This window comes from Dermochelys coriacea, chromosome 1 (assembly GCF_009764565.3).
Source record: "Dermochelys coriacea isolate rDerCor1 chromosome 1, rDerCor1.pri.v4, whole genome shotgun sequence".
In the NCBI taxonomy this organism is placed as follows: Eukaryota; Metazoa; Chordata; order Testudines; family Dermochelyidae; genus Dermochelys; species Dermochelys coriacea.
The window spans coordinates 241,510,861-241,537,387 of record NC_050068.2 but is presented as its reverse complement, the minus strand read 5'-3'; the positions used below and the strand labels follow the sequence as shown (position 1 = coordinate 241,537,387).

The window sequence follows — 26,527 nt, the reverse complement described above, 5'->3', positions numbered from 1 at the left end:
TTATGGGGGAGGGGAGGTTCCATTGTGTGGCACTTTACAAACATAGAAATAAACACAGTCACTGCCCCAAAGAGCGTAATATTCAGATTAACCATCTGGCTTATTCTGAGTATTGTTGACATAATTGCATAGCTGTACTTCATCGTCTGGACCATAATGGAACAGCAGTAGATACTCAGATTGTAACTAGCCATTGACACCAGCAGTAGGTTACCAGCTGCCCACTCAGAATTAATGGCTTTCATTACCCCAGCAATGGGGGAAGGAGGGCTTTGCTGTAGCCAATCAAAATAGTAGGTATATTATCTGTTCCATCCTTTTCTTATATCCTCACTCTATTGACATCTCCTCTTCTTCTGATGGCAGTCCTAACCATATCATCAAGTGTCAGATCCATCGTTGATCCTGAATGTCTAATTTTTGCACTACTTACTCATTTAGGGTCATGGTTTGAAGTCTTTGTTCAGTTTCTCTAAAGTGAATCACTGTTTGCAAATGTTACACAGTCCAAAAAACTTCAGCAAGACAAATCAGAGGCTTTTTTGTCCTATTTATAAAATTTGGCCAGAACCCAATAGCTTGCAGAGGCAGAACTGATTTGAACTGGAACTAGGAAACAAGAAAGATGATCTTGCTGGGTTCATAAGAACTTTTTTAAGAAAACATGCAGATTTAGTCTAATGGTGTTTCACTGACTCATCCCAGCATCCTTTAACATGAGGAGTTTTTTGTTAATCTGACTTTCCTAAAAGATTATTAGAAATGGATTGTCATTGAAGTGCCCTACTTTCCTGAATATTGCCAAAATGTCAGCGAGGCAGAGGGCAGTGCAGCAATCAGATAATTCACTCAACACCTGGAAAAAAAATTGAGTCTCATGTTCAGCCTCCAAAGAAATCACTTTTGACAATGACTTGGAATGGGGCCAAATGACACCTTTGCAAATTCAGAACAAGTGTCATAGGAGGAAAGAGAAACCACAGAGTACATAAGAATGAGAGGAAACAAAATTTGAGAATATGGTAAAGATGTAAGCAGCTTTTTAAATCCACTGGAGACCTTCTCTCTTTAATGGATCCCTTCCCATCCCGCTCTGCCAAAATCAGGTAGTACATTCTGTACTGTGTTGGCTCAGCAATGGCTCACACATTGCTGTGATTATCTGGGACACAGGTGTGTCAGCTGGCTTATATTTTATTTATTTAAGTATTTATTTACCTACTTATTGGTGGAGGGAAGAGTTCCCCATGGTTAGAACAAGGAAAATGTTAGCATCGGGGAAAGTCCAGCCAACCTAATACACCCAGTCCGCTAGTGGTTTATCCAAAGCCTATCTTCCTGCTTTAAAAAACATTCTCACTTTCTTCTTTTCCCAGAGTCAAACCCAGGTCCCTCTTTAACTCATGTACACTCTTTCCCCAATAAGGTATCCAATATGTTTGTTACCCTTTGCTTCCACTAGTTCTACCTGAGTTGCCAGTTATCCCTCATTTCTTCAATTTTAGACTATATTTTCCTAGTTTATAAGCTCACCAAGGTGAAAAATGTTTGTCCTGCCACCTCATTAATCCCATTCATAATTTTGGAAAATGGATTTTTGATTAAATGGAAATTTTCATGAAAAAAATTCTGTTTGATCAAAATTTTTCAAAGGAAAAAATCTTTTAATGACTAGAGCTAACAAAACCTCCTTCAACTTTGCTTTACATAGTGGCTATGGCTAGACTGCACAATGAACCTGAGTGATTGATACCTGGGTGTCAGTGTCCCCACTGCAAAGCCCGGCCCATATTACTCTATCCTCACTCTTTCTGCATTCACTTGTATCTGTCTTTCTATCTGTCTGTGTGTCTGCCTGTCTAGGGGCATATCCCATGATTCTTTATGCAGAGAAGCTCTAGGATTCTTTCCCTGTCAATTGTGGAAGAATGTGTCTGTCCTTCAAGGGGAATTGTGAGAAGGGTTTGGAAGGACTATCAGCACTCTAGTGTTTTAGCCTGTGTCTTCACTGCAAAGTGGGTAGGTTCCAGCACGTGTTATAGCAGAGCCACAGTTCTAACCCTCACCTTCAGCCAGGTAAGCTAACCCAGGTTTAAAGTACCTTTAAACCCAAGTCAGAGGGTTTTTGTGTGGACAGTAGGGAGGTTAAGTCTAAAACACATGCAATACAAGAGTCTGGGTTAACTGTGTAGTGTAGAAGGAAAGGAGTACTTGTGGCACCTTAGAGACTAACAAATTTATTTGAGCATAAGCTTTCGTGAGCTACAGCTCACTTCATCGGATGCATTCAGTGGAAAATACAGTGGGGAGATTTATATACACAGAGAACATGAAACAATGGGTGTTACCATATACACTGTAAGGAGAGTGATCACTTAAGATGAGCTATTACCAGCAGGAGAGCGGGGGAGATTCTTCTAATCTAGTATCATTAATGCTGTACCCTGCCCCGCTCTGTAAGGCAACAATATCATTCCTGTAGCATGCTAGCCAGTACTGCACACAGTATTTTAACTGGGATCTAACTAGTGCTTTCATATCTCTGGTTTTGTATTCTTTTCTATCTGTTTCTTAACAAAGTAATCTAGTAGCCTGTTTAACATTTTTCTGCTTTGAATTGAGCTGATGGGTTTAATGATTTCTCTACAATAACCCCAGTTTCTTTTCCTGATCAATGTGCTGCACAATTGTTTTATTTAACACGTTTCCTAATTTGGTACCTTCCTCCCAGACTAATTATCTTACATTTGTCTTTCTACTTTAAAATGTATTTAGCATCCACCAGTCATTCTCCTAAATGATACAAATCCTTTTGATTGTTATTTGCATTGGTTATCCTACTAGCTTTACACTTTATAGATCTTTGAACAAGTGATAAGTTAAAAAATTAGGAAGGGACACTGGGAAATTTGATTTTTTTTTAAATAGAAATGGTCCCCATCTGGAAAATTTGGAACCAAATTTCAACCTCCACCTCACAAAGTTTGTGGGGAAGGAGTTTGAAATCAGATTTTTGGTCTAGACGTATCTCTGGTTTTAAATAGTTTGATATGAAATTTTAATCCCACTTAAAATTTTACTCTTCATGGGGCAAAATTCTGTCATATTTTTTATCCCATATGGCTCCAATGAAATCAGCACTGAATTTAGCCCATGCTGTCTAGTTTTCACCATTCCTGTCCTGCAACAGCAAATCTCCATCTATGTGTCCACCCATGTGACAGTTTACGAATGCGTAAGGGAAAATTCAAGATAAATAACAGCCAGTGTAGATGCATTCCAATAAGAATATGTAAAATGTACAAAGTTCTTGTGAAGAGTCCAGAAGATAGGAAAGCCACCAAGAGAGTCCTCCTTTGTGACAAATGCGTTCCAGCAAGAAATTTAACCGTGGATCTTTCTATCCAAATGTAGTATGGCTACCTACAGCACTAAATAAGAATATACTTATTGTGTCAGTAATGGTCTTATTTATTTGAGGCCTGTAAGTAAAGTTTTCAGGCAGAGTACTCTGATTTATAAAACAGAAGGAGCAGCCATTGCTATTTTTGAGCAGAGTAATACTAAAGTATTAGTTATTTGAGGTAGAGACTAATCCATCCAAGTACTAATTTGCCCAAACACATTTAGGTTGTGTGTGTGTGTGTATGTGTGTGTGTGTATGTGTGTGTGTTTAAGGCAAAGTTACAATCAAACATTAACATACTACATTGTACATTACTTATGACTTATTCAGGGTCAGGTTAATATTCAAAGAACCTGACTAAAGATTGTGCCTTGCTGGCAGGGGAGCCCTCCTCCTCTTAGTAGGCTAAACAAGGTGGCTGAATTTCTAAATGCCTATCCTATTTTTGGTGCTTCTCTTGTGTACATACTTCGTTTGACAGCTTTTCCATTACAAGGACAGCCCATGTTATACTATAGCACAGTTTCAGAGAAGGAGGAGGAGTCACATTTTTCCAATAATTTGCAATACCAAGTCTAACTGCTGACAGTAAAAAAGAAATGAATTTGTCATTCTATTTAAAATGAAGATCCTTTACTGGAGCAGTAAGTAAGCAGGTCAGGGGATCTCTAGGAAGCTGGCATTTTGTCACAAGTTGAATCTCTTTAATAATTTTCTCCTAAAAAAGGAGTGGGCAAACTTTTTGGCTTGAGGGCCACATCTGGATATGGAAATTGTATGGTGGGCCATGAATGCTCACAAAATTGGGGGTTAGGGCGTGAAAGCGGGTGAGGGCTCCGGCTCGGGGTATAGGCTCTGGGGTGCAAGAGGATGGGACCGAGGGGTTCAGAGGGCAGGAGTGGGATCTAGACTGGGGCAAGGGGTGGGGGAGGAGGTCGGGGTACAGACTCCAGGCAGTGCTTACCTCAAGCAGCTCCCAGAATCAGTAGCATGTTCCCTCTCTGGCTCCTATGCAAAGGCATGGCCAGGTGGCTCTGCACACTGCCACATCCGTAGGCACTGCCCCTGCAGCTCCCATTGGCCCTGTTTGCTGGCCAATAGGAGCTTCAGGGGCAGCACTGGGGCAGGGGCAGCGTGCGGAGCAGAGCCGCATAGAGCAAGCCCCTGATCCCCCTCCCCGGCAGTATATCGAGGGCCAGATTAAAAAGTCTGAAGGGCCAGATGCGGCCCCTGGGCCATAATTTGCCCACCCCTGTCCTAAAATCATCTAATTCTTGGACACAACCACCACGTGTGCAAGTGTGTTCCCCTTTCCCTGCAACCCCTCCAACGGAGCACCTCCCTCATAGCAAAACTACGATGGACCTTAACTGTAGTCAAATACCATCGACATAGTAATTTATATAAAAAAAAATTCTGTATGAGCTACATAAAATTGAAGATGTATATCCTCTTTCCTACACCCACTCATCCAGATCAGCTTCTTTGTCCAAATCTCTCTCCCATCTTTTCAGTTGGATTGTTTTGTTATCAACATCTTTTTCAGTCAAAATTGTATATATTTTAGAAATTAAACTGATTGTTCCACCTTGCTCCTGGTTCAACTCCTCAAATGTGGTTAAAGATCTAGATAGAGTCACCTTGTATGCAGATTTTGCAATACAATGTTTGACCTGTAATACTTAAAATACATTATCTTTATATTGTTTACATTTTTACATATTTCTTGGTATGATTTCAAACCAAGACCCAGGAACAGCTGTCCAAGTAATCTCAGGTTTTACCCAAAGCAAATAGTCATTTCGATATTTCTTAGGGATTAATTCATGATTATTAATGAAAGTAGCTAACGGAGAGAGCCTCAGCAACAGGAAATTTAAAAATTTGTGCAAAGCTGCAAAGGTGGTCTGGATGAATGGGTATTTTTTTTTATTTCTGGTACCCTTAATTTATTTTTAACGAACAAATACTGTGCATAGCTATATTTCTTGTTTGACTTTTACCCAGTGTTTGGATGGTCTATTGTTAATCCAGTTGATTACATCTGGTAATTGTGATGCATAATAATAACAACAACAATAAGACAAATTAGGGAAAGCTAGTCCCTTTGCAGGCTTATTCAGAACTTTAGAACTCACCCTTGGTCTTTTATGTTTCTGTATAAATTTTAAAATCCTGCCATGTTTTTAACATCATGCCAGGGATACCAACAGGGATGCACTAAAACAAAAATAATAACTTTGGGGGGACATTTGTCTTTACTGAGGCTTATCCTCCCTAGCCAAAAAATTCCTTATTCATTCCATTCTTCCAAGTCTTTCATTATTTTTATTCCACATTAAAGGGTAATTTGCCTCAAGAAGTTTTGTATCTTTTGTCACAATATTTATTATAAAAAGATTTCATTTTTTCTGTCTGAGTATGTGTATTGGTCACTTCACCTCTCAGATGCACCCAGAATCTTATGTTATTCAGGGTAGGAAATAAGAATTGGGCTCCGGGTGAGGGCCGTCCACAAGGGGATACGGGGCTGGTGGCAGAAGTGATGAATCGGTCACTTCCGGGATCGACCTGTCTAGGGTGACCAGATGTCCCGATTTTATAGGGACAGTCTTGATTTTGGGGTCTTTTTCTTATATAGGCTCCTATTACCCCCATCCAGATTTTTCTCATTTGCTGTCTGGTCACCCTAGACCCATCACTTCCAGGACCGACAGTGCTGGCCAATTGTCTGGCCCATGGGGCCCCGCAAAGTGCAGGGCCCAGAACTGTCACCCCAATTTGCAGTACCCAATGGACAGTTCTGCTCCAAGTCATTGGTCATATTTGAAAAAGAACTCAGAACAAAATGTTTGCTTGTATGTTGTATCTCTTCCCTCCACTATTAATGAATGTTTTTATCATATTTAGATTGTAAGCTCTTTGGGATAGGGTCTGTTTCTTCCTATGTGCCTCTACGTTGGCTAACACATTTTGAGTGCTATTATCATGTAAATAATAAAAAATAGATAATAGTGGGGGGCAAAGGTCACCATTTTCAAAAGTGACTTAGGGCCAGATTTACACAAGTATTTAGGTAGCTAAAGATGCAGATGGGGCCTAACAGTATTTTCAAAAACACCTAACCAGATTATGTGCCTCTAACTCCATTGAAGTCCAATAGGAGTTAGGCACCTGACCTACTTAGGCATGTCTCAAAATCCCTCTAGGTGCCTATCTGCATCTCTAGGTACCTAATTGTCTGGCTATCTTACCCCTTAGGCACTTTTGAAATTGTTACATTGTGTTTGGATGGAGTCTCAATTTTTCTATGTGACCACTGTAGATTACTAGATGAAGTGGCAAAATGAGTTTTTTTGATGCTTTCCCAGGTCAGATTATCTTTCTTCCCTCAAATATCACACGGAGGTTCTGTGCAACTAGTCCTCTAAAGATGATGTTTTGGAGTTTAGCCAACATTTTTGCTCCATTTTCTTACACAAGAAAGGAAAATGCAGCAGTGGCTGATGTGGTAGTCGAGATAGGCTTGAATCCTAATAGTGCCCCAGAAAGATCTTTCTATATTTGACTAAAACATGGACACCAATAAATGCTGCAGTCTTCCCAGGAAGTAAAGACTGCTGTAATATACTCATCCAGAATGTACTTTTACATTTACAAGATCATTGTTTGAATTTGTTATACTATTAGCTTTTATGTTTTACAAACCTCTGTGCACATGACAAGTTGCAGGTAAGGAGGATTATTTCTGCAGGAAAAGGATGCTGCCCAGAGCTCACCCCAACTAAAAAATTCTGTGGTATTTACAGGACATATAAACTTGTTGAATGCAAATGATAAGAGCTAAAATCCTTTCACTTCAACAAGCTAAGAGTATAAGTGAGAAGCATATAAAAATAACATTTTGATGTGCTCCCTGAAATTGAGGAAACAAACATACTGGGGAAAGATGCTTGTAACCCAAACTCCACGAGCCCTCTGCTCAAACTTTGATGGATTCAAAATCCTGATCCAAATCTTGTGCCTGGAGCCCATCTCTATTACTATCCAATGCTCAGAGCACAATCTTGAAACTGCAACTATTCTTTATTTCAAAACCCTCTTTCTTCAAATAAGGCAAAGCACGCAGTCCCTTTTCAGAGCTTTGTACATGCTGCATTTACAGTTCTAAAAGTTGTTTTATAAGCTGTTTTATTGTTATCTGAGTACAAAAAGCAACCAAAATATTTCTTAACCATATTTTTTCATGCTCACATAATTCAAGCCTGGCTGCATTGCTATATGTCAAACTTTCTAAACAAATGGCTCAATTCTGCTCCCATTGGAGTCAATGGCAAAACTCCCATTGGTTTCAGTAATTGGATCCAAAATTTGCTTCTGTGTTTGAGTTCCAACCTCTAAAGTACTTTTCTGAGAAAGCTGTGATTGAGTGAGATCAGGCTCAGAGTAGAAGTGTCACTGGATCATCTCACTGAGTCATTTTTCAGCCTTGGGGCCAGACTGTTTGGCTCTGTGTAGATGTGCCGTGGGTGGCACAAAAAGCCTCTCCATTGGTGGACCTGTGCAGGGACCAACCACAGCCCTAGTGCTTGTACTGAGCACCAAGACTTCTCCAGGAGAGCGCTGACAGTAGTGTCCCCAGGAGAATTGTGGCCCCACACAGAGAGCTGGAAGTCCATGCTACATCATGGGAAAGGGTATGACAACAGTCATGCTGACTTGCAAGCTCCCAAAACTCCGGCACGCATTATACCTACCTACCTCAGTGACAGCACAACTCTTAGAATCCCTAATAGGGTAATAAATATCTGCATCCCTTCTGCCCAGCTGCATTTTAAAGGCACGCTCCAGGCTTGATTCAAGATATTCTTCCAGTTAAGTTACAAGACTTGTGATGGGGTATACGTACCCCATTGTTTGTTGAATGATGAAGGGGTTAAACCTTCACTGGACTGGAATAGCCCAGTGGGGGACTGCCTTAGGTGTGGGCCTGGAGAGAGGGGCAGAAAGCTTTGGCCCTTAAGCAGTTGATGTGTGAAGCTGCAAGCTGAGCCTCATGCACAAGGACGTCACAAAACCCCTAAAGTTTCCAGTGGAGTAGAAAGGTGGTCCCAAGAAAGGGGAGTAGAGCTTTCTTCCAAACAGAGAGGAGAGAACTGGAGCCTAAGGGAGTGGATCATAGCACGCCCTCTTCTTTGTCCGTTCTTTTTCCTTACACAGGGTAAAACTGGGACTGCGTGGCCACCCTGCTGAGGGGAATTTTTATTGTGTGGTTATTTCAGTTAGGTCGCCCTGACAAAAAGGGAACAATGAAAGATGAATTGCCTCCTAGGAAGAAAACAGACTGAAGAAAGAGCTGGGTTTTGTTTTTGTTTTGCTATTCCTTCCTGACATTAAAAGGATTGAGGTGACGACTGTGTTACAAGACTCTATAAGTATAAAATAATTGTATTCACACACACACACACACACACACACACACACACACACACCCTTGTTTTCTATTCATCTCTTTTTGGGTAGATTTCAATTTGAAAATCAATTAAAAAAATTAGAAACCATAAAGAAGACATGACACCATGGAAGCACACAAACCAAGAGTATCCCATTTTACCAACACACACGACTTTTTAAATGGTGTATGCTGAAATTACATTACTAGTCCTGAAACAACCAGTGTATTCCATCCTGACAGTGTCCACCACTGCCTCTCCTTTGCCTTCTGCACCTTAAACCAATTTTCTATCCTGTGCCCTATTTTGCCTCCTACTCCATGACCTTAACCATTGAACTCTGATGTGAAACCTTGTCCAAATACTAGGTCTGTCGATTAATGGCAGTTAACTCGTGTGATTAACTCAAAAAAATTAATTGTTATTAAAAAAAATTAATCGCGATTAATCGCACTGTTCAGCAATAGAATACCAATTGAAATTTATTAAATATTTTTGGATGTTTTTCTACATTTTCAAATATATTGATTTCTATTACAACACAGAATACAAAATATACAGTGCTCACTTTATATTATTATTTTATTACAAATATTTGCACTGTAAAAATGATTAACAAAAGAAATAGTATTTTTCAATTCACCTCATACAAGTACGGTAGTGCAATCTCTTTATCATGAAACTGCAAGTTACAAATGTAGATTTTTTTTTGGTTACATAACTGCACTCAAAACCAAAACAATGTAAAACTTTAGAGCCTACAAGTCCACTCAGTGCTACTTCTTGTTCAGCCAATTGCTAAGACAAACAAGTTTGTTTACATTTACAGGAGATACTGCTGACTGCTTCTTGTTTACAATGTCACCTGAAAGTGAGAACAGACGTTTGCATGGCACTTTTGTAGCCAGCATTGCAAGGTATTTACGTGCCAGATATGCTAAATATTCATATGCCCCTTCATGCTTTGGCCACCATTCCAGAGGACATGCTTCCATGCTGATGATGCTCATTAAAAAAAGAATGTGTTGATTAAATTTGTGACTGAACTCCTTGGGGGAGAATTGTATGTCTCCTGTTCTGTTTCACCGTCATTCTGCCATATATTTCATGTTATAGCAGTCTTGGATGATGACCCAGCACATGTTTTTTTAAGAACATTTTCACAGCAGATTTGACAAAACACAAAGAAGGTACCAATGTGAGATTTCTAAGGATAGAAACAGCACTTGACTCAGGGTTTAAGACTCTGAAGTGCCTTCCAAAATCTGAGAGGGACGAGGTGTGGAGAATGCTTTCAGGTGTCTTAAAAGAGCAACACTCCAATGCAGAAACTACAGAACCCGAACCACCAAAAAAGAAAATCAACCTTCTGCTGGTAGCATCTGACTCAGATGATCAAAGTGAACATGTGTCGGTCTGCTCTGCTTTAGATCATTATCGAGCAGAAACCATCATCAGAACTTCTGGAATGGTGGTTTAAGCATGAAGGGACATATGAATCTTTAGCGCATCTGGCACGTAAATATCTTGCGAGGCCGGCTACAACAGTGCCATGTGAACGCCTGTTCTCACTTTCAGGTGACATTGTAAACAAGACAGGGGCAGCATTATCTCCTGCAAATTGTAACCAAACTTTTTTGTCTGAGTGATTGGCTGACCAAGAAGTAGGACTGTGTGGACCTGTAGGTTCTAAAGTTTTACATTGTTTTATTTTTGAATGCAGTTATTTTTGTACATAATTCTACATTTGTAAGTTCAACTTTCATTATAAAGAGATTGCACTACAGTATTTGTATTAGGTGAATTGAAATATACTATTTCTTTTGGTTTTTACAGTGCAAATATTTGTAATGAAAAATAAATATAAAGTGAGCACTGTACACTTTGTATTCTGTGTTGTAATTGCAATTAATATATTTGAAAATGTAAAAAAAATCCAAAAATATTTAAATAAATGATATTCTATTATTTTTAAAGTGCGATTAATCACGTGATTAATCATGATTAATTTTTTTAATCACTTAACAGCCCAAACTTTTGAAAACCAAAGTATGCCACATCCATTAAATTTCCATTATTCATCATGGCAGTAATATCGTCCAAGACTCCAGAGGGTTAGTTAAGCTTGACCTCCCCTGCCTGAATCCTTCCTGTAGGACTATCCTGAACTAAACAGTGCAGTTCCAGGTTTTCCTTGCCACAATAATGAGGAAAGTTTCCAAGATTTTCCTCGCAGACCATTTTAAATGTATTCATTTAAGATGGTCTGTGAGGAAAATCTTGGAAACTTTCCTCAATACATTTCCTGAAATGTATTTATTTAAAATGGCCTGCTTTTGTCTCTTGACACTGACAAAATAATGGAGTTATTTGTGTCACTTTCCAACCTTCCTCTGAAATCTGGATCAAATCTGCTGTGCTCTTACAGATATCAGTTAAGCATTCCCCAATTCTTAGCCCAGCCCTGTGTATATTCACTGATGAACCCCCACCCTGTGGTGTGTTATTGATTATCCATCTCATGCTTTGGAAATGATACTGTAATGACTTTCTTCAAGTGGGTCATCACAGAGATGCACCTTAAAGAATGGTGCATATACTATACCACCCCAGGAGTAGCCCCCAGAGGCATTCCGACTCAAACATCTCTTTGAGTCTTAGTTCCCTCCGTTTCGTCCTTGTTCCCAGGTGTTAGTTTTCTGTTGGACGATACCAGTAGCAACTTATTACTGCCCATACCCCTCTCCCTTGCTTTCTTTCCTCTTCCTCCTGGTACTGGCTTAGCTGCTTGGCCAGGATAGGGACAGGAGGAGAGCCAAGACTCTACCCATTCCACAGCTATTTCCTATTCACCTGCTCCAGGGAGTAAGTGGTGAGTAGCTCCATTTTTTCCTGTGTGCCTGGTCCCAAGCCAAGGTTCAATGGGAGATTTTACTCACTTGGGCAGGTATGTAGTCTGAATAAAAATCTAGCCCTGAATAAAGTGACTAGGAACTGAGGCAGGGAGTGCTGTGCGCTAGTTCAGACGGAAAGCTTTGTAGGAAAAAATGGATGATTAATAAGATTAAAAGAAGAAAACACCATACCCAGTAAACCAGGTTTGGTCCAAAACTAAAGGTAGGTGAAATTGCCAAAGAGAGCTCCTCTTTAAAAGGCCCAGTTGCCTTCTCTGAGACCAGCATTCTACTAGTTTCCCTGGATGTGTTTCACAGAGCAGCAGTGCCAAAGGATTTTTAATGGTTGGCTCCAGTGTTCTCTTTTGAACCACTTTGTCTGCTCCTGCAGGTGATGAACAGAGGACCCAGACTCCCCCTCCCCTGACAGTGCAGGTCTTCAGGAGTCAAGCTTCCACAGAGTGCTCCTCTACACACTACAGTAGTACAGTAAAAGCCAGGGAGGTTGATTCTATATGAGATAATTCTGCCTTAGCTCCTGTGCGGGTTTCCAGTCAGAAATCTAGGTAGGGATCAGTCCTGCAAGGGGCTGAGCATTCTCAAAAAAGCACGTAAGCATGTGCTTAACTTACAGCATGTCAGTAGCCCCATTGCCTTCAGTGGAATTACTCACATGCTTAAAGTTAAGAATGTTCTTAACTATTTTGTGGCTAGAGTGCACCTCACAGGATTGATCCCATAGTCCTGAAGGGAATATACAGCACCATGCAACTGCTCCCTGAATCTACCTCTCCCACCTCAGCTCTGGCATCCTAAACCTACAGAGGACTGCCCATAGCTTTGAAGAGGGACCATGCTGTATTTGACTCCAATCCTCCCTCCCACAGGCGTATGGGGGGTTTTGTACACTAAATCTTTGCTTTCCTCTAGAAGGTCATAAGGACCTTGATCTGGCAAAAAAAAAGTAGTGATGTTCCTATATAATAAATATTTTTAACATTTTATTGGTGTAAATAAATACTATAGTCTGGGAGCCCAGAGAATGCAGCTAACATGTTTTGCTTGCTGAAACATTTATGGAGTCAATTTCAGGCAACAGCATGCAGCCATACTAGTCTGCTAAAGGTAAACAGAAGTGCTTTGGAAATAAACACTAAAAGGTGTTTAAGATCTTAAATTCTTACCAGAATAAAAGAGTAGGCTGAAAAATTACAAATAGTTTATTTTTGTGATTTCCCTTCCCTAGCCTCTACCCACCTGTCTATTTATCCATCCCTGAGAGCTTTTCAGAATAGGTACCATCCCTTCATGAATGTGTAAGAGTACCTAGCACATTGTGTGGGTTTCCACAAATAAATAAATATACTGAAAAACAACAAATATTTGAACATCATTTCATATTGACTTGCCAGACCTAAGATCAGGACTCTGCTTCGCCTGCATTAGTGAATGGCATCACTAACCTCTATAAAGCAGTGGTGCTGGAACAATAGTGGGGGTGCTGATGGTTGGAACCATGTGTTTGGGTTGTTATTACTACTTCAAGCCAGAGGGTGCAGCAACACCTCCAGCATCCCCTAGTTTCAGCACCTATGAGTGTAAAGATGCAGCTTTCTGCTCTGCCGTAATGGGACAGTTGATGGTATCCTCTTTTTTAAATCCAGAATCTGGAGTTTGGTCTTGCCAGATAACAAACCATTCCAGTTTAATTTTAGAATGTATTTATGAGTAAATACTACCCATTTTCTCTGTTAGTGGCATATCCTGGCACCTTCTCCATGCCTGCAGGGGGAAACTGTAACTTGAATGGTTCGCTGTACAGGAGAATGAGGACTGGATGGGGCATAGAGTGGTGGAGTGGGTTCACTCCCCTGCATGTTGTGAGTTCCCAGTTTGGGTGAGCTCCATGCATGGCAGCATGGGGAGAGTGGGAACAGGTGGAGCTTGGGGCAAAGGAACATTTTAGATGCGGTTTCTCCCATCCTCTCCTCCTCCAGGGGTTTGCAGGGGCTCCTCTAGCCCCTGGCAGTCATAGACTCTGGCCTGGGGTGGAAACTTTGTACCAACTTCCCTGATGAACAGACACATCTAACCAGTGGCAGCCCTCCTATTCAGGACTGGCACAGACCTCAGGGTTTGCCTCTTTAAGATTGAGACCATTTCAATGGCTTTTTTAAATTTATTTTAAACAGAAAATCTCTTTGTACTGCTGTTTCCACTGTCCTCCCTCAACTACTCCCATTCTTCTTTCTCTGCTATCCCTCTCTCTTTCCTCTGCTACTCCACGACTGTGTCCTCAGACACCCCTTGTGAGTCAAAGAGATCTGTTTGTGTTGCAGGAGTTCAGAAAAATAATACTGTGATAACTTGTCAACAATGCAGGACACATGGTGATAAATGTTGTGAGTGGTTTTTTTTTCTCCTGCAAGTAGCTTCTGGCATGTTTTTTTTTTTGAGCTGACACCTCTAAAGTTGCTTCGTTGTTAGCAGTTTTCAACTTCTAGAACCTCTGTGAATACTTTAACAGTAATGTGTGTACGATTTGCTAATTAGTGGAATCATTTGGATTTGAAAACAGTTTGTCCTAATGGAATACTGCAAAGCACTTGCATTAATTCATGATAACATTATTCAATAGCTTTTCTCTTCTTTTCTTCAAAGTTGGTTTATTATAGTAGAGAAGCTTTTTCTAATTAACCCAAGTAGAAGCCATATAAATCTCTTGGTGGTACCAGTTCTCCTGGGCTGTCTGAACTCCTTACCATCTCCTGTTTATGGTGAAAGCTTTAGATTTTTTACAACCACCACTTTAACAAAAGGCACAATGGTTTGAACTAACATTGTCTACCCTGTATATCTGCAGTATACTTGAGCACTTTAATGGAGAGGCTGATGATAGACATACATTTTGTATGTTTAAAAAGAGAGAACTTTTTATGCATCGTCATGGTTATCTTTCCTCTCAAATGCTTTGGGGAAATCCTCATATGAATGTTAAATAAATTAATAAAAATAATAATTAATGATGAATAATATTAGACTAGGGTCTTAGAATACTTGACCTCCAAGTCTTGACTACATTTAGGATTGGTGAGGCCTCCAAAGTCATTGACAATTAAGAACTTCCTTTGCTTACTTGTAGGATATTATAAATCCACAAATTTTCGATCCTGATCTGACGTTTCATAAAGTTGTTGGAATTAGACAAATTCAGGGTTTGGTTCAGACCTCTCTCTGCCATTTCCCATGTAATGATTTTACATTGTGGAGTGGGAAAGTGGTTTTTATTTTACTGTGAGATTCCTAAAAACATTTGGGATTAAATTTTTGTCTGGAATAAATTAGCACCATTCTCTGACATGGACTACAATTAATTTTCTGTATGTGCAGGTAATTCAGACTGGTGGGGTGAACAAAATGAGCAATTAGAGAAAGGAAAATCATCTCTGACTGGCTCAGAAAATAACTGATCTTCTAGGTGGCCATAGCCATATTTTCCTCCTGAGCATGGCTACCCATCCATAGCTAATCCCCAGTGGGAATGCCACAACTGAGCTGGCAGGACATCCTTCTCTAGTGTGAGGTGAACATCTGATAACATCAATATTGTATTTTATTTACGGATTACTATATGAGAAGCAGGGTATTCCATGCTGAATACAGCACACCTTGGGAGGGGGTGTGAATCATAAAACTGTAAAGCAAGTGACTATAACCACTCAAGAAGTGCTCTCTGAAAATGGAAACAATATAGCGATATTCACAGTTGATTCAGGTTACTGCAAGTGAATGAACCATCTAATTAGTCTGACTATTGACATATTCTCTGGTCATTCTTACTGGGTGCTGGGATGATCAGTTGAGCAAATTAGAAGACCCAGTCGGCTCTGTCAATGAGAAGTGGTTTGCACGTAAGTGTGAAAATGCTTATTTAGAAATGTATTATCATCATTAGAATGCATTTAAATTAGTTGTTAAAACAGTAGTAAAAACTAAAATGCCTAGATCTTAGACAATAGATTTGAAAAGTTAATGGTTATCACAAACTCTCTTGGTAGGTATACAGCAGACATTTACAACTCGAATCACATGTTTCAGAAATCACAGCTAATATCAACTTCTTTGATAAGATGACAGAATTTGTAGGAGACATGACTGGGTTAATTCAAGGCTAACAGCTATTGCAAACCCTAAGGAACTTATAATTGTGAACTGGTTGTTTCTCAGCTGAAGGATAGTAGATACTTAAGACATCCATTGGGAACCCTCTCCTCTCTCCCAACGTTAATAGCATAATAATGTTGTGCTATTTATTGTATTTTCACTATCCAAATGAGGATTTATAACTTTGTAAACATTAGTGAATTTCCAGTAACCTTACAGCGTTCCTGTGATGTAGATATTATTATTCGTGTTTTAGAAGTGGGGGAACTGAGGCCCAGAGAAGTCCAAGGTGCTGAGAACCTTCAGGTCCCATCATTTTCAAATGGAGTTATGGATGCTCAACACCCTCTGCAAATCACACATAAGTGACTTCTCACCGTCACACTCTATGGCAGAGCCAGAACCCTGAACCCAGATTTCTTGATTCCCAGACCCACAGGCGCTGGCTTCCAGTTGTCCCAGGGGGTGCTCAACCCCCACTTGGCCCCAGGTCCCACCCCCACTCCACCCCTTCACCCAAATCCCCAATGCCCCATGTCTTCCCACCCCCGCTCTGCCTCTTCCCACCCCCGGTCTTCCCATCCCTGCCCACCTCTTCCCTGCCTCTTTCCGCACCCTGTCCCCAAGCGCGCCTCATCCCCATTCCTCCCCCTCCCTTCCAGAGGTGGACAAGAGGCATTGAGAGAGAGGAGGAGGAGTTGATATGTCCCCTGAGGAACACTTTATAACTGATTTTTGAGAATCTGCAGAAACAGCTGCTGTGTTCCATCCCAGAGGTGGTAGCATTCAGTGGTAGGTGAAACGATCCCTTCAGTAGTTTACTTTGTAAGTCAGGTTTGCTGTGGTAAGTTTGTAGAATACTCTGGGCTCCCTCTGGATGAAAGGTGCTGTATAAATGTAAGTCACTATTATCAGTTTAGCAAATGCTGGGGGATGGGGATTGGTATTATATGCCCAATAAAAATGAAGCATTTGTCTGTAGTTTACAGTCCACGATGGTTGTGTTAGCTTTGGCTTATTCTCTTATTGCCTTCTTCCCTCTCTGCAGGTCTCCAAGTGGTTTTAAATTCCATTATCAAGGCTATGGTCCCCTTGCTGCACATTGCCCTGCTGGTGCTGTTTGTCATAATTATCTATGCCATCATTGGACTGGAGCTATTCATGGGGAAGATGCACAAGACCTGCTACTTAGTGCAAGGCGGATTACCGGGTAAGAGATGTGTTACATGTGGGGGGGTGGGTTGGAGGCTCGATTTACTGTTGCCCTGCACCTTGTATAACATTTACCCCAGTGCAAAGAACATAAGCACATAAGAACGGCCATACTGGGTCAGACCAAAGGTCCACCTACCCCAGTATCCTGTCTTCCGACAGTGGCCAATGCCAGGTGCTCCAGAGGGAATGAACAGAACAAGTAATCATCAAGTAATCCATCCCTTGTCACCTGTTCCCAGCTTCTGGCAAACAGAAGCTATCCATGCCCATCCTGGCTAATAGCCATTGATGGACCTATCCTCCATGAATTTATCTAGTTCTTTTTTGGACCCTGTTATAGTCTTGGCCTTCACATCATCATCTGGCAAAGGTTGACTGTGCGTTCTGTGAAGAAATACTTCCTTTTGTTTGTTTTAAAACTGCTGTCTATTAATTTCATTTGTTGACCCCTAGTTCTTGTGTTATGAGAAGGAGAAAATAACACTTCCTTATTTACATTTTCCACACCAGTCATTTTATAGACCTCTATCATATCCCCCCCTTAGGTGTCTCTTTTCCAAGCTGAAAAGTGCCATCTCGCCTCATATGATAGTCGTTCCAGACCCCTAATAATTTTTGTTGCCCTTTTCTGAACCTTTTCCAATTCCAGTATGTCTTTTTTGAGATGGTGTGACCACATCTGCATACAGTATTCGAGATGTGGGCATACCATGGATTTATATAGAGGCAATATGATATTTTCTGTCATATATCTATCCCTTTTTTAATGATTCCCAACATTCTGTTCACTTTTTTGACTGCCACTGCACATTGAGTGGATGTTTTCAGAAAACTATCCCCAATGACTCCAAGATCTCTTTCTTGAATGGTAACAGCTAATTTAGACCCCATCATTTTATATGTATAATTGGCATTATGTTTTCCAATGTGCATTATTTTGCATTTATCAACACTGAATTTCATCTGCCATTTTGTTGCCCAGTCACCCTGTTTTGTGAGATCCTTTTGTAGCTCTTCGCAGTCTGCTTGGGACTTAACTATCTTGAGTAGTTTTGTATCATCTGCAAATTTTGGCACCTCACCGTTTACCCCTTTTTCCAGATCATTTATGAATATGTTGAATAGTACTGGTCCCAGTACAGACCCTGGGGGACACCACTACTTACAGCTCTCCATTCTGAAAAGTGACCATTTATTCTATCCTTTGTTTCCTATCTTTTAACCAGTTAACAAAGGATAGGAATAAATGGTCAGTTTTCAGAATGGAGAGGATATCAAATGCTACTATTATGATCTGGTACTGTTTAAACATCCAGCAGACAGTATCTGTGCACTGGTGTGTATATGACAACACAAAGCGTAGAGCAATGATTAAATTGGCCCTGATAGTGCAGGGAGGTACTTGGGTGCTGCTGATTTACCAGCTAGAAGAAAGCAAAAACTCTAGGGTTTTGCTCCAAGATGCTGTGCTGGGTGTAGACAGTTTCACAATTTCCTTTGCACTATTTTGGGAATTTCGTGATTGATGTGTGTTTGTGTGATGCTGGTGTAAGTGGCCCTATAGACAGCTCAGGAACCAAAAAGAAGAGTTTGCTACAGTATTTGTCAAATTTAGACATTTATATAGCACCACTCACTACTGAGTGGAAACTTGAGTTTCCTACACTCTTGATTTTTGCAATTGTTTTAATGGGATTTTCCAGGTTTAGAAGGATCTAAAGCCAACCATCACCAGCTAACACATTTTTAAACATGACTGTCTTTGTCCAAACTGAGGGCAAAATAATGGTAACACCCTTATAGTTAAAATGTTTTAGTGAACATGTTTTCTGCCACAATGCATTTTTCCGATTTAGGCCATGCCTGTGAGGCTGCATTAGGGAAGTGTGAAGTGCCCATTCTGAAAATGTGTCCGTAAGCGTCTGCCTATGGCTGCGAAAACAACGGATTTTTTGCTTCAGTGGCACGTTAAAAAAAATTTTTTAATTAATTTTGGGTCAAACCAAAAACAATTTTTTTCAAAATTTCTGACACATCAAAAAGTAAAAAAAAAAATATTTTGGGTCAATCAAAAGCTTCATTTTGATTTTGAGCTTTTAATAAAAATTGAAATTAAACTAAAGGAAATTTTAAAACAAAAAGTCATTTCAAATTGAAGCATCTCATTTAAGGAATGTTGATAGGAAATATTTTGATTTTTTTCAGAATTTTTTTTAGTTTTTTTTTTTAAACCAAAGCAATCTGACTAAATTCATGAAAAGTTTCAGTATTGACAAATCTGCATTTTTTACTGGAAAAAGCTTTCAGGCCAAAAATTTTGCCCAGCTCTACTTCTGCCCCAAAGAGGAAAACATGTGGCCTTTGGTATTTAAGGCAGTTTGCACATTTTTTCTGTTTACTTTATCAGAAAAATCTGCAGATGCCTTTAAACCAGGGGTGGGCAAACTATGGCCCTGAGGCCGCATCTGGCCCTTCAGATGTTTTAATCCGGCCCTCAAGCTTCTGCCGGGGAGTGGGGTCTAGGACTTGCCCCACTCTGCACAGCTCCCGGAAACAGCAGCATGTCTCCCCTCTGGCTCCTATGCGTAGGGACAGCCAAGGGGCTCCGCATGCTGTCCCCCCCCAAGCACCGCCCCCACAGCTCCCATTGGCTGAGAATCAAGACAGGAGTAGTGTCTGTGGATGGGGAAGTGCGCAGAGTCACCTGGCTGCGACTCTGCGTAGGAGCCAGAGAGGGGACATGCCATGACTTCTGGGAGCTGCTTGAGGTAAGCATTGTCTGGAGCCTGCACTCCTGACCCGCTCCAGTGCCCCAAACCCTGCCCCTCCCTGATCTCCCTCCCACCCTCTGAACCCATCAGTCCCACCCTCCTGCACCCCAGAGCCCCCCCATCAGCTGCAGCCCTCACCCCTCCAACCCGCACCCCAACCCTCTGCCCCAGCACGGAGCCCCCTCCCGCACCCTGAACTCATTTCTGGCCCCACCTCAGAGGCCGCGCCCCAGCCGGAGTCCTCACCCCTCCTGCACTTCAACCCCAAATTTTGTGAGCATTCATGGCCCTCCATACAATTTTTGTATCCAGATATGGCCCTCGGGCCAAAAAGTTTGCCCACCCCTGCTTTAAACAGTTCAGCAGAGGGATATTTGTTCATAAACATACAAACTAATTAGAAATACAGCTAAAGGAAAACAAATGAAGATGAAGGAATGAACTGAACAGAAACATTCCTTTGTATTCTCCTTATGCGAGCCAGTTCCTTCCTCCTCCTCTGTTTTCCATGTTGATTCATCACCAGAATGGGGTTGTTTCCTTGGTCGTTCTCTTTAAGCCTCATCTCTTCTCTAAGTCCTCATCCTTCAGAGTCCTTGTGGACCTGTGAGTCAAGGAAGCAGAAGCTATGCTTGTTAGGGCATCTTTATGGGCTTCACCATCACTGGCTTGTTGTGTTAGAGTGTGTGTCAAGGAGCACTGCACCAACAGCAGTTGCTGGAGGCATTCTACTTGTGGAGGAGAGAGAGAGAGAGTAGGCTGATTGCCTCCAGAGGACCAAGTTGCAAGAATGTGACCATGCAGCAATATTAAAGGCACCCTTTGCACAGAGACACAAGTGAGAGAGAAGGAACAGCAGCCTAAATGCGAATATTTTCCAAGTGAGGCTTTCCCAACATAATGTAACTTTCAGTGAATTAGAACATTTAAATGAATTTAGCACGTTGAAAGGTGCCTGAGTGCCAGCACTGGAGATAGGAGTTCTCTAGCTCTCCACAAAACACATACAATATGGGGAGCAAAAATGGAAACTCCTTCTACTCTGCCCCATAAACAGGACTCAACTTTGATATGGAGAAACGAGCTATAAGGGTGAGAGTTTAGCTCAGTCTCCACAGCCCATCCAGTCATTGGCCTTTCTGTTGAGATTTCCAGCAGAGTTGTCAATTCCTGATGAGTGTAAAGATGAGTGTGCTTTTTCATGTGGATGTTTGCCATTTGCAGCTGGACTGAGACCTCCAGTTCATTTCCCATTGACTAAAGCAATACGACAGTAATGACTTTCTCACCAGCAGACTTAGTTGGATTTGAGTCAGCAACATAGAGTTGAACAACTCACCTATTCTATAATGACTCCAGGCCCAAATATACAATACTGTAAACTTTAATAACTGCTATCATGGCAGAGGAGTTTCTAATCTATGATCAGCCCTTCCTTTTTCTCTCTCAGGATGTAGCTGTGGTTAGAAAGGAATCTATTCTGAAAGTAAAAATGAATTAATGGGAGGAATCCTGCACACGAAATCCGTCAGGAAATCCCTCCTAAGAAAATCCAGTAGATTGTCACTCAAACATCTACTCATCCACTGTTTATCATTTGATTTATTTGACCTGAGCATCAGTGATCACCGTGAGATGCTGTGTACTAATGACTCTGTCTAACTCTGACTAATGACACGATCAGATAGCAAGAAAATATCATACAGAGGGAAATTGCCACAAAAGTTCTTTAGTTTCTACCTTCAGATAAGGTCAGCAAATTTCAATTGCTGGAAAATGTACTAGAACTGTAATGACCTGCCATGGATTTTTATGCTGTGTTAATATATATATTATCTTTCTCTATGGTAACTACTGAAGAGGCACCTCATTCTGATCTTCCTATTCCTGATGTACTTTGGCGGAAACACTTCCAGAACTTTTGGAAATCTCACGAGAACAAGCTGTCACATGAAAAAGATAGTAGCAACAAACAAAATAGATAGAAACAAACAAAATAAACCCCCACATATCTATTTTAAATGTAGGGCCTTATCTTGCAGTCCTCATCCAGGCAAAGCTCCCACTGCTTTCAATGGTAGCTTTGCCTGAATAAGGACAGCAGGACTGTACTCTTACTGATCAATCACTCTCATTATGTATTACTATGATCCCAATATTAGTTTTTGTGTTTATTTGTATGTATTAAAATGTTTTTCATGGGCTTTTTTTTAATGCAGTGGAGAGTTGAAACAGATGTGTAGCTTGGGTCCTTAATTTTACAGATTGGGAGAAACCCCAAACCTATATAGAATAGACAGGTGGTTAATCAGAAGTTATGGTCCTGCAGAGCTTCTGAGCATCACAGGACCTGTGGATAACATTCAGCAAAGCTTCTAAGCCCCAGAAATGCATCACAGCAGTTTAACATTAATCCAGCATTCCTTGGCAGCTCCATAGCACTGAAGCCTGAAGCTTGGTTCCTTTGAGATAAGGTGTTCCACAGGAAGAGAGCTTCAGTCAGTTCAATGCTAGGGGACATAGGTGACCTTAAGTTAACCCAGACTGCCCGTGAATATGGAAATGGAAAATCATAGTCACAGTGTGCACACCACAGAAATGCAACTGATGTAACCTAGGATCTCCTCATGTATGAGTGCACTCTTTCTTGTTTCTGGAAGGATGTGTATTGAAAAATGTAAATGACAATTTTGATGGTCAGAATTGGTAACTTGTCTATCCTTTGCAAAATAAAAAAGCCAAACCAAAAAATGCACTGGCGCCTGGTTAAAACCAATACAATTTTTGGTGGTGCCTTCAAATAGTGTGTCAAATGCACTGCAAAAGTCTGGTCTCAAAAGCAAGTATCCTTTTGCCTTTCCAGTGACTCATGCAGTACTTAATAATTCTCTCATTCTTGTTTTCCCATCATTTATGATACACCTGCAGAAGAGGACCCCTCTCCTTGTGCTCCTCAATCAGCGCATGGACGGCAGTGTCAGAATGGCACTGAGTGCAAACCAGGATGGGAGGGGCCCAAGCATGGAATTACCAATTTCGACAACTTTGCCTTTGCCATGTTAACTGTGTTTCAGTGCATCACTATGGAGGGCTGGACAGATGTACTGTACTGGGTACGTATCCGAAAATGACCAACCCCTGGGACCAATAGTGCTGTCCTGCCATGCTGAGAATATGGGGTTCTGGCTTGGTCTTTATTTTGCTCACTGATTATGTGTGGTAATGGGAGGGTTAATAATATATGGCTTTAATTAATTTAGTATGTCAATGGGATGACATGGGAGCTGTTAGCTGTCATATTTTTTAAAATTTAAATGTGAACTTTCCATTATATTAAAATGTTAAAAGATGGCAGATGGCATTTTGGTTTGAGAATCTGCAATGTACCTTTGTTGAGCTGGGTGTCATTGAGTGACCCTCCCAATGTGTCAACTATCTCACACAAATCCAAATTACTAATGCAGCAATATTTCTAATGAGCAAAGATAACCATGTAGTGGCATTGCTGTTAACAAAGGCGCTAGAATGAAAAGACCCATGGATTTCATCAGGAAGTTCAGAAAATCCTTCTAGATCTGCACTGTAATCCTAATTATGAACCTCATCCTGACCTTAATTCTTACCCTGATCCTAATTCTGATATTGACCTAGATAATGACCTGAATTTTTATCTTAATCATGACCTAAATTTTATGTTTAATCTTGATGTTAACCTTAAAATTAACTATCATCCTCACCATAGTCCTTACTTGGAGACTTTCATTCCGCTTTCTTCGGCTTTTTTAGGTCCCATAGTGTAATTCCTGTTATGTTTGGAGACCCGGTAAAAGCATAGTAGTCCCACGAGAGTTAAAATAAGGATTGATCTTTCATTATAAACTGGACCTACCGGGGCTCCTGAACTATGCTATTGCCTTGGACTTCTGCAGGGTTGCAGCATGGTTCAGGAACATGCTTAAAACATGATTTAGTCATGACTATAATGTTAGAGTCTGGATTATAACTATGTTTAGAGACTTCTGGTTCCCCCAGTATGATAGGAATTTCAGTGTAAATAGAACCTGAGGCTCAGTGCATAGTAGAATTAACACAAGAATATTCTAAGGAAAATAGGGAAAAGATCTGGATTGGGGCAAGCTTGTGCTGTTAATCAACACCTCCATCTCCCTTTAAACTTTATCCTGAAACTGCACTCTACCTGCCACTGGGTTTAAAATATTTCTCTTTGAAGATTTAGAGTGTCTACAGTATATCCATTGCACACAGATGGGACTCACACAGATAATGATGGCCTTTTTACCCTTTTAAATTTAGATTAACCTTGTGATGCCAGTTCCCTCCTGGTGACTAAGATAAGAGGCAGAGATAAAAATATTTGAGAGCAATCTGGGTCTTGCAAAATGAAAATTAGATTTACTTGAAACAAAAGTATACATTAATAAAAACAGTGAAGAAAAAACTAAAACCAGAAAAGAAACCAGGCAAAATTTCTCAGTATTTGATACAAAGAGTATATCTGTCTGTCATATTTCAATAATATCCATCACTATAGTATCTGAGAGCTGTATTTCTGTGTATTCGAGGGAGACTTACGAGCCATTCAGTTGAGAGAATCCAAAGCAAGGTGAATAAGACAATCAATAATAAATAGTGATGCACTTGTAGCATTGTACACTGTTAATTCATATGAAATGAATCCCCCAAATTATCATTATTTTCTCTAACGGTAGGTTTTACAATAGACCATCCCCGAGTCTCTACACTATTGGGTCCCTGCATCATTCACATGACAGGGTATGAAACACTTGGGATACAGTCATCAGTTCTTATTCACCTACTATTAGGAGCCAAACACATATAGCCACTGATAAATGCTCTTTTACTGTGATTGCTACAGATTGTTTCATTTTTCATGGATTCCCTAGAGCAACCTAGCTTTTGGCTGTTGGGTTTTGGTTTGGTTTGAGCTACTTTCTGAAGTTATTTTTTCCTTTCATACAGTACAGTATATCGAGGCCTCAAATTATAATGAATTGTTGAGTGTTAGTTTTTCCGGACAACCCTGGAGCTCTTAGTCTTCAGGGTGTGGATATATAGAACACTTGCTTTGGAAGGAAAAAAATATGTTCTTCTTGTTTTCAGTTCTAAATTATTCCCAGACAAAAAATCTTAATTAAGCTCGGTGATAGGGTCTTCTGTGGCCGGGCAGCCTAGTGGCTAGATCACTGGTCTCTTAGTCTGTAAGGCCCGAGGCCATAGTAGGGGGACCCAGACCCTCCCTCTTACTGGGTCCCATCCCAGGGCCCTGTATAGATCAACCCCACTAGTCCAGTTGCCCCAAGTGCTGGGGCTTATTTGCAGCCTCCTCTTGGCAGGGAGCCCTTACTTGCCTCAAGTAGCTGCTCTGGCTGGCAGGTTGCTGAGCTGTCCCTTCAGGCAGGCACAGAGCTCTTGCCTCCTTACCAGTCAGCCCCCAACTGAGCCTGGCTCCCTCCTTTTCTTAATCCCCTGTCCCGTCCAGGTCTGGCATTGGCCACAGGTATAGCGGAACTGGGCTAGCTGCACCCAAAGGTTTTCTTTAACCCCTGCTGTGCCAGATGGCCGTTTCTGTCCTCCCTCATAAGCTGGAATTAAGGTTGTAAATATAGTATCAATAACAAAAGGGAAAAATCTCTGTAACTAAAAAATAATCCACACCATCAACTTCTGAAAGCCAGGTAATGCAAAGTTCAGGTTACACTTTAGAAAAAACACTAGGAAAAAGACACCAGAAATTATGGACATTTAGGGCTAAGGTTATTCAAAGAATCTTAACTGTGCCCTTGTATCCACACCACGGTTTGACTTTGTCATGTTATATAGATACATTGGCCACCATTAAGAAGTCTGTGTTTGTCAACAGTTGCCATATAGTAGTATCTGAGATGCCATGGTTATTTCGCTCTACTTAGAAGAGTGGTATTTGTTTAGCAAAAGCTAACTTTCAATGTTGACTACTGTACACATCTATGGCAAGTGTTATAGCTATAATGGTTGGCATGTTGAAACCCTATAAAAGTTGATATTTCAACCGTGTCTGCAGCTGTCTTAAACAACATGCACGGGTTTAAGCAGTAGAGTATACAGAGCCGAAGAGCAAAGGTATACTGTCTTTAAGATATCTACAGCAACATGGAGACTTAACATTCTGAATAGTAAAGAGTTAACAGGGTTCCAAAATTTCCAACCCTCTGGAATGAGTGAAGTATTTTAGGAAGTGGCATAGGATATGGGTAGGTCTTGCCAATTTAAATATTCAGAGTGAAATCCGGCTCTATTGAAGTCAATGGAAAAATTCCCATTGACTTCAATAGTGTTAGGCCTTCCCCCCCTCACTTTTTAAAATCCTGGCCTTAATCTCTCAATGCTCCACATGCAGTCACATGCACAAGACCTGGGCCCACAAGAGCGTATTTGGAGATGGGATCTATTGTAATAACTATCTTCTGAGCACAGGAATTACAGGTAGGGAATTTGCTTTGCTCTCCCTTCAAGTCTGAAAAGGAAAGTGTCTGTCCTTAAATTCAGTAGATCAAGTCAGAAGCCTTTGAGCGGAATTAGTTGGTTGGAAATGTTCAGTCAATT

General features: G+C 40.8%; 1 protein-coding gene across 2 annotated transcripts in view; it reads left to right on the top strand.

The window, feature by feature from the left end:
- The window catches only part of CACNA1C (calcium voltage-gated channel subunit alpha1 C), a 721,739-nt gene that overhangs the window by 454,986 nt on the left and 240,226 nt on the right, over positions 1-26,527 (top strand). For both annotated transcript variants that reach the window (XM_043517771.1, XM_043517767.1), the window contains exons 6-7: positions 16,966-17,127; positions 22,832-23,016. In XM_043517771.1, coding sequence (XP_043373706.1) covers positions 16,966-17,127; positions 22,832-23,016 — 347 coding nt within the window. The remainder of the gene's footprint in view (positions 1-16,965; positions 17,128-22,831; positions 23,017-26,527) is intronic.